Source organism: Formica exsecta, unplaced genomic scaffold (genome assembly GCF_003651465.1).
Source record: "Formica exsecta isolate Colony F162 unplaced genomic scaffold, ASM365146v1 scaffold122, whole genome shotgun sequence".
Lineage (NCBI taxonomy): Eukaryota > Metazoa > Arthropoda > Insecta > Hymenoptera > Formicidae > Formica > Formica exsecta.
In genome coordinates, this window is record NW_021848556.1 from 392,745 (window position 1) to 400,534 (window position 7,790).

General features: G+C 36.2%; 3 protein-coding genes across 5 annotated transcripts in view; 2 read left to right on the forward strand and 1 right to left on the reverse strand.

The window, feature by feature from the left end:
- Positions 1 to 326: 326 nt before the first annotated feature.
- On the forward strand, positions 327 to 2,727 carry LOC115244548 (something about silencing protein 10). Of its 2 annotated transcripts, XM_029822272.1 has the most exons (5): positions 327 to 435; positions 794 to 1,341; positions 1,615 to 1,686; positions 1,771 to 2,285; positions 2,380 to 2,727. In XM_029822272.1, the coding sequence occupies exons 1-5, from the start codon at positions 419 to 421 to the stop codon at positions 2,470 to 2,472; spliced, it is 1,245 nt and encodes a 414-aa protein (XP_029678132.1). In that variant the 5' UTR covers positions 327 to 418; the 3' UTR covers positions 2,473 to 2,727. The 2 variants fall into 2 exon arrangements, with proteins under 2 accessions (XP_029678132.1, XP_029678122.1); XM_029822262.1 differs by having other exon boundaries at positions 1,615 to 2,285.
- Positions 2,728 to 2,731: 4 nt separating this feature from the next.
- Positions 2,732 to 4,174, reverse strand: LOC115244573 (10 kDa heat shock protein, mitochondrial). 2 transcript variants are annotated; one of them, XM_029822314.1, is made up of 3 exons: positions 3,957 to 4,174; positions 3,200 to 3,367; positions 2,732 to 3,110 (listed from the first exon to the last, which is right to left on the reverse strand). In XM_029822314.1, exons 1-3 carry the CDS (start codon positions 3,957 to 3,959, stop codon positions 2,967 to 2,969), a joined length of 315 nt encoding a protein of 104 aa, XP_029678174.1. In that variant the 5' UTR covers positions 3,960 to 4,174; the 3' UTR covers positions 2,732 to 2,966. The 2 variants fall into 2 exon arrangements, with proteins under 2 accessions (XP_029678174.1, XP_029678164.1); XM_029822304.1 differs by lacking the exon at positions 3,957 to 4,174 and having other exon boundaries at positions 3,200 to 3,376.
- A 756-nt stretch (positions 4,175 to 4,930) lies between these two features.
- LOC115244541 (heat shock protein 60A-like) overlaps positions 4,931 to 7,790 on the forward strand; it is a 3,953-nt gene continuing 1,093 nt past the window's right edge. The window contains exons 1-5 of the mRNA XM_029822249.1: positions 4,931 to 5,139; positions 5,968 to 6,379; positions 6,544 to 7,130; positions 7,216 to 7,519; positions 7,602 to 7,790. Coding sequence (XP_029678109.1) covers positions 5,968 to 6,379; positions 6,544 to 7,130; positions 7,216 to 7,519; positions 7,602 to 7,790 — 1,492 coding nt within the window. The 5' untranslated portion in view covers positions 4,931 to 5,139. The remainder of the gene's footprint in view (positions 5,140 to 5,967; positions 6,380 to 6,543; positions 7,131 to 7,215; positions 7,520 to 7,601) is intronic.

The window sequence follows — 7,790 nt, forward strand, 5'->3', positions numbered from 1 at the left end:
TACCATTTTACGACGAAAGTTGGACACTTTACGAGACACTTTTCACATAAATTCCCGATTCCGTTTCGAGTAAAACACGTAATAATCGCGAAAAACGCACGAACCGCGACGCGACGCGTTCACGACCTGAGACATTCAAACGCGAAATATCTCAATTCTTGGAAATATCGTAACGGTCCAAGCAGCGAGCCAATCACAGCATTGCTCCTATGTTCACACTTCGAGGTCATGTTCGAAAATCGTCGGACATGGAGCGGCTTTGACCGACCAATCAGAAGCCAAGATTTCTTTGTTCTGATTGGTCGGTCGAATGCTATTCTTCCGATGAGTAAATTTTCGAACGTAATCCTGAATATTTTCAGGCTAGGCGTCGTGATATTTGGCACGTGAAAACGTTTAATTGTTCCCTCGTTCAATTATGGTTCGCAGAAAAAGGTAACACTTTATAAATTAATTAAATCTAATTTAAGAAAATTTCGATAGCGTACAAGCATAAATCCTGTGAGAAATTTTTATTATAAAATATGTGTAAATTTGTGGATGATTATTTTCATCAACAAAATTTGTTAATAACTAGTTTGTTAATAACTAATTAATAAAAAGCGACGAATAAAAAAGTAATTAAGATCACTTTTTAAATTTGAAGTACAAATTCTACTTACTAATACTTTGGAAACTTTATGTGTTTATATTATGCTTTGATTTTTAATCGCTGCTAAATTTATTTTATTTTATTTCATGATACAAACATAACAATCTGTTTTATATTTGTATTTATTTTCTTTCATGCTAGAACAAGAAAGCCTCTCACTGAAGACGACAATGAAGATGATATCGAAGATATGGATATAGATGCTGTGACAGACTCGGAAGAAGAATATACAGAAACTGAGAAAAAACTGCTAGAAAAAGTGCGAAAACAACGCACTATTGAAAATTTTGATAGTGATGATGAAGTTTACGGATTACAAGATGAAAGCGAGGAGGAGGAGCAAGAAGATGATCAGCAAGATTCAATGGAGTCTGATATTGAAGAACTACAAGAGGATTATGATATGCCAAATGACAGAGCTTGGGGCAACAAGGCAAGAACTTTCTATTCATCAGACTTTAAATATACAGATTATGCAGTAGCACCTCAAAAGGATTTATTTAATGCTGATATAGAAGAAGAGGAAGGAAAAAAACTCCATTTAAGATCAATGGAACAGTATTTAGATCTTGATAGTGTGAATATCAATGAAGTTGTACAAACCATAAAAGATAAAAAAAGCGATCAAAAAGATAGTAAACAAGTGTCTGATAAAGAATCTTTTATGTTTATGGTCAATAATTTTAAAGGTATGCATAAAACATGTATCATATATCTTTTTGCTATTATTTAGTTTATTACTAAACATAATAATTATTATCACTTATAATAATTTTATTGATTATACAAGAATTTTTCTCTCTTTGATACGCACTTTGTGTTAAGCTTTTGAATGCAATATCTTTAGTGTTATATAAATAAAAAATATATTTCTTTTGCATATATTATTACATAATTATAGATATACTAATAATAGCCTGATAATATTTATGGCATTTAATATATGACTATTTCTTTTGCAGATTGCATGACAGAAGCAAAAGATCTTTTGGCACCTTTTCTCAAACTGGTTGAAAATGGAACATGTCCTGATTGTAATGCTGTAGTTTTACTTAGAACTAAATATCATGTTTTATTAAATTATTGTATCAATGTCTCTTTTTTCTTGATGCTAAAAGCCAAAGGTTTGCCAGTAAAAATGCATCCAGTTACAAAGCGTCTGATACAGTATCATAAACTTCTCGACCAATTACAATCAAAACAAGGAAATCTGTTGGAGCAAGTGGCAGAGATACTTCATGCAGTTAAAGAGGGTAAACCTCTTTATTGCCTATCAGATGGTTCTCAGATAAAAACTTCTAAAAACATTCCAAAACAGACCAGCTTAATAAAAAATATAGCACGACAAAAAGTAACAATAATAGAACAAGACAAACAAGAACAATTACTATCGGATAGTATGGAAGAAACAGATCTAGATGAAGAAAAGTCATATGATGGCAAAGCTATAGATGATGAAAAGGATAATACTACAAACATAGATCCTACAAACGAAGAGGAAGGAAAGAGGGCGATAACTTACCAAATGGCAAAGAACAGAGGTCTTACACCTTATCGTAAGAAGGAATTACGCAATCCTCGAGTGAAGCACAAAAATAAGTATCGTAAAGCCCTAATTCGCAGAAAAGGCGCGGTACGTATATATATAAAATACGAAAAATAAAAATGTATTACTGACACATACGAATTTAAGATATTTTATATATGATGAATATTATTTTTTACAGATAAGAGAGGTGAGAAAGGAATTGACACGCTACGACGGAGAGATCTCTGGTATCAAAGCTGGTGCAAAAAAGAGCATTAAATTAAAATATTAATTAAAAAGATTTTCCAATTGTATATACATCAATGGAAATATAATTTTAAATGATAATAATCTCATTTGAGTACCAAAAAAGCAAAATCTTGTTAGAAAATTACCAATGATATCACAATCAATAATATATTAATTGCTATATATCTTAAATATGTAGCATGTAAATAATAATTTTCGGATAGGAAAAGGAAAATACACCTGCTTTTATAGTTATTTAACAGTTAATATATATTAGATATATAATTGTAACAACAAATATAGTAGACAAATGCTTTATTTTATCAGAAAATTGTATGTACACATAGAATGAGAAACATAATGGTACTTTAGCAGCAACAGAGTCTTTAAAAATTGAAGTTTTTTTATTAGATCAAACAATTAACCTTCAAAGATATATTAAAACTTTATATAACTTCTTGCTGCAAATTAGTTTGTGAGGTTGTGGAATAGTTCGTAGCATTTACAAAACTGGGAACGTTAAAGTCAATGAATAACTTAAACTTCTACTTTGGCTAATATATCCGATTCGCGGAACAGATGATATTCCCTGTTATCCTCAAGTTCGACTTTTGTGCCACCATATTCCGGAAGTAATACAATGTCTCCAATCTTAATGCTTAAAGGCACGTGGTCTCCTTTCTAATAAAAAAAATATACAATAATTAAAATATTACTATTTTAAATGTTGTAAAAGATAAGTATGTAAATAGGATATTTTGTATACATACATCATTCTTTGCTCCAGGCCCTATTGCGATAACTGTGCCCCGCAGAACTTTTGCTTGCGCTTTCTCTGGCAACACAATGCCACCTTTCGTTTTGGTTATAGCCTCGGCCCTTTGTACAAGGACTCTGTCAAAAAGAGGAATAAGCCTCTTCACAGCATTGGCAGCAGCCTGTAACATGTGTAAACATATTTGAAATTAACTATATTTTTTTGTCAACCTCATAGTTTTTAATATATTATAAAAAAACTTGTGGAGATGATAATTAAGCTATACTTTTCACGACTCATGTGATTGATCATTTTCTCCATTATAAATCTTTCGGCATTTAAATGTAAAAATTTGACAGAGGAAAAGACTGAAATGTGCATGATGCAAACGACTAACAAAATTTCTCGCTATACGGCAAGTTCGTGAAATACCTGTAATTCTTGCATAATTAATTATTTTCTCCCTTTTTTAGAGATTAATAAGAATGAACAGTCGAGGCGCCGATTCGTCTATCTCGACAAATTCATTCAAACAAATGCCATTCGCTTTAAAGCAATAAACGCAGACAAAATGACGTGATGTCGCGAAATGTTTTGTTAGGAATAATTGGAGATGCGAATAATTCGAGCACGGGATAAAAAGCGTCGTGGATCCTTATCGGAAGGGTTATAAGGAGAATAAGAGGAATATTTCTCAATGATTTGCGTAAAAAGTGTAGAAAGTTGTCTCGCTATCGTTTCTCATGCTTCATTTATACAGGATCTCTCACCATAATCGCGATTTCTTTGGCAGTCACAAAAGTAATATCGGTCGAAGCCGGACGACGTGAACGCACGCTCTCACAGACACGTTGTGTAACCTAAACTGCGACCGGCACACGGAGTAGAGCTGTGCAGCTGTGTAGAGCCGTGGTATATTCTCGAAGGTTCCTCTCCACGAAGGTTCCTCCGAGTTCCACCGTGCGCCGCGGTATCTCGCGCATTCGATCGTCTCTTATCGCGGCTACGAAAGAAGTGGTTACGTAATCTCGCCGTAGAATTTCGAGAGTTATTCTGATCTCTGATCTTTCGATAATTTCTTGAACAAGAAATTTATGTATTTATTTTTCTTATCTCTTTAATCTTCTCTCGATTCACGCCCAAATTTGACGAAATCGTCATTACCGGCGAGATTTATAATTTATATATAAATAAATTAAATTGCAAACGATGCAATGGCTCTTCCCAGATAAGCGATTTATCAACTTATTTGCATGGTTAATCGCCCTGTCATAGTTTACAACGAAAAGATAACGGAAAAAATAAAATCTCGTAAGAGAATAAAAGAACGTAAAAAGACGACTTTATCGACGAGTTCAGATTTCGTTGGCATGAATAAGCAAAAATGAAATCTTGCTATTTATTTGCGACAACGAAAAACACGAAAGCTTCGAGTCTTCATTTTCACGAATAGTCGTACTAAAAATATATACTTTCAAATATACGATAATAGTAAGGAAAAAATGTTGACACATGCAAGAATGATTGACACAACCGGCCGATTGCGTCACGCGGGATCGTACTTTCTAGAATCTACTCCACGCGGTGATCTCGTTCGAGACATCCAGCGTTATCGCGATTCTTTGAAATAAAATATTCATCAAACTTTTCAAAATATTGTTTTTGGTAAATCCTTTTCTCGCCATTACGAAATAATCTTTATTTGAAATTAATCCGTCACGGTTATAAGATTAATTTCAATCGAAGCGATGATAAGAGAGGGTAGAGGATAGAGGGGAGAGGGGATTCATGTGATGGCGCACGCTCTCGTTTCTCTTCTCATTCCGTTCACATTCTACTGGCGAGACAACGTGCAGTCTGCAGTCACGTCGCGCCGATCTTCAATTCGCTCTCGACACCGATCAACATCGGTCGAATCAGTTTCGCCGAAGAGTATCATTTTAAGAATAAAAGGTAAAGTCACGAAATGGAGCGATTCCCATCTCTTTGAAGAAGATCACGAGAAAATTCGTCGGGACGAATTTAGCCGGCCGGGATCCGCGTGCGCGATCTTCGCGAATGATCGACGAGATTCTCGTTTCTTCTTCGGGAAACGATCCTCAATGAGAGAATCGAACGATTTTCTCAATTGGGTCAAGCTCCGATTTTCGATCGGATTCGCGAAAGCAATAATTTTATCCCCAAAACGTTAACCTTTGACCGCCGCTCCACGCGGAACTTTACATAACCACATTTCCATCCCGAGGATAATTTACGATTACGATTTATGAATTGTATAAATATGTAATTCTAGAAATTGCGCCATTATTCGCGATAAATCGCTTTAATAATTATTTCTTCTTTTCTCCTCCATTCAACTAATTATTCAACTAAATATTTCTCTTGTTAAATTACGCTTTCGTGTAATCTGATAACGGAATTTTTACAGTTACATACACTTACGTATTTACAATTAATGTTTAAATATTTTAGTTTAATCTAACAGACAATATTTTTGCCATCTTTCTACTTTCCGTTTATACGACGCAATATTCCCTCTTATAACAATTTATCTTAATTTATTAATTTCTTTATTTGTTTTATAAGCTGACGTGCTTTTAGATTTTACACCAGTTAAATGTTTTATCTTTTTTGCTTAAAGGAAAAGCGAATCGATATTAAATGTTTCACTTTAATAATTGCATCAGAAAGTGCAAAGTTACTTATAGTTAAACTTACATTGTTAAAATGATGTGGCTTAAAATCGGAACCTCGATTGATATTAATTATGTTCTTTTGTAGATGCACAGACTACCCGCTGTATTGAGAGGAACTGCCTTGCGCCAGTTGCAGGCGCGTAATTATGCCAAAGACGTGCGTTTCGGAGCGGACGTTCGTGCCTTGATGTTGCAAGGTGTAGACATTTTGGCAGATGCTGTTGCCGTGACAATGGGCCCTAAAGGTCGTAACGTTATTCTGGAACAAAGCTGGGGAAGTCCAAAGATCACAAAGGATGGTGTGACTGTGGCAAAAGGCATCGAATTAAAAGATAAGTTTCAAAATATTGGAGCTAAATTAGTGCAGGATGTAGCTAATAATACCAATGAGGAAGCCGGTGATGGTACCACAACCGCAACTATATTAGCTAGAGCTATAGCCAAAGAGGGATTTGAGAAGATCAGCAAAGGTGCAAATCCCATAGAAATCAGACGAGGTAAGCGTATTAGTTTATATAATCGACAAATTATTTGTATCTTGTAGTGTCTGAGGAAGCTGTTGATCTTTGACCTTGCGCTGCAAGATAAATTTAAGATTAATATATACACGATATATATTTTTGTTATAGAGTTACATATTAAAAAATCTGTTGCTTTTCAGGTGTAATGTTGGCAGTAGATAAAGTCATAGATGAATTGAAAACTTTGAGCAAACCAGTCACGACACCCGAGGAAATCGCCCAAGTAGCAACGATATCCGCTAACGGTGACAAAGCTGTCGGCAATTTAATATCTGACGCCATGAAGAAGGTCGGGAAGGAAGGTGTGATCACTGTAAAGGATGGCAAAACACTAACCGATGAGCTGGAGGTCATAGAAGGATTGAAATTCGATAGAGGCTACATCTCTCCATATTTCATCAATTCCAGTAAAGGAGCCAAAGTCGAGTTTCAAGACGCGCTCCTTCTCTTTAGCGAAAAGAAGATCTCTTCCGTTCAAAGCATTATCCCCGCCTTAGAACTGGCCAACTCGCAACGTAAGCCTCTCGTCATAATTGCCGAGGACGTAGATGGCGAGGCTCTGTCGACACTTGTTGTCAATCGTTTGAAAATCGGATTGCAAGTGGCTGCTGTTAAAGCTCCTGGTTTCGGTGACAATAGAAAAGCCACCCTTCAAGATATGGCAATATCCACTGGTGGCATTGTATTCGGCGATGACGCTAATCTTATCAAACTGGAGGACGTTCAGGTACTTATATGTTTAAATTAATAATTCAATAATATGTAGTTCAATCAAATTGGCAGAATTCTATAGATAATATTTTATTTCCCAGGCAAGCGACTTGGGTCAGGTAGGAGAAGTCATCATCACGAAAGATGACACTCTCATTTTGAAAGGCAAAGGAAAAAAGGCTGATATCGATAGGAGAGCCGATCAAATAAGGGATCAAATCGAGAATACTACGTCCGACTACGAGAAGGAGAAGCTGCAGGAACGTTTGGCGAGGTTAGCGTCTGGAGTCGCTGTCTTAAGGGTTGGCGGAAGCAGCGAAGTAGAAGTTAACGAGAAGAAAGACCGTGTGCACGATGCCCTCAACGCCACTCGCGCCGCTGTCGAAGAAGGAATTGTTCCCGGAGGTAAATCTCGATTTTCATCTCTACGTTTCCCCATGTATGTGTATATATACACTAATATATTGCGACTGTTTTTTTTTTACAGGCGGCACCGCTCTGTTGAGATGTATACCGACACTGCGACAGCTCAAGGCGGTGAACAGCGATCAGGAAACAGGAATCAAAATTGTAGCGAATGCTCTGCGTATGCCGTGTCTACAGATCGCGCAAAACGCCGGCGTCGACGCCAGTGTGGTGGTGGCCAAAGTGAGCGAGGGCAAGTTGGGTTACGACG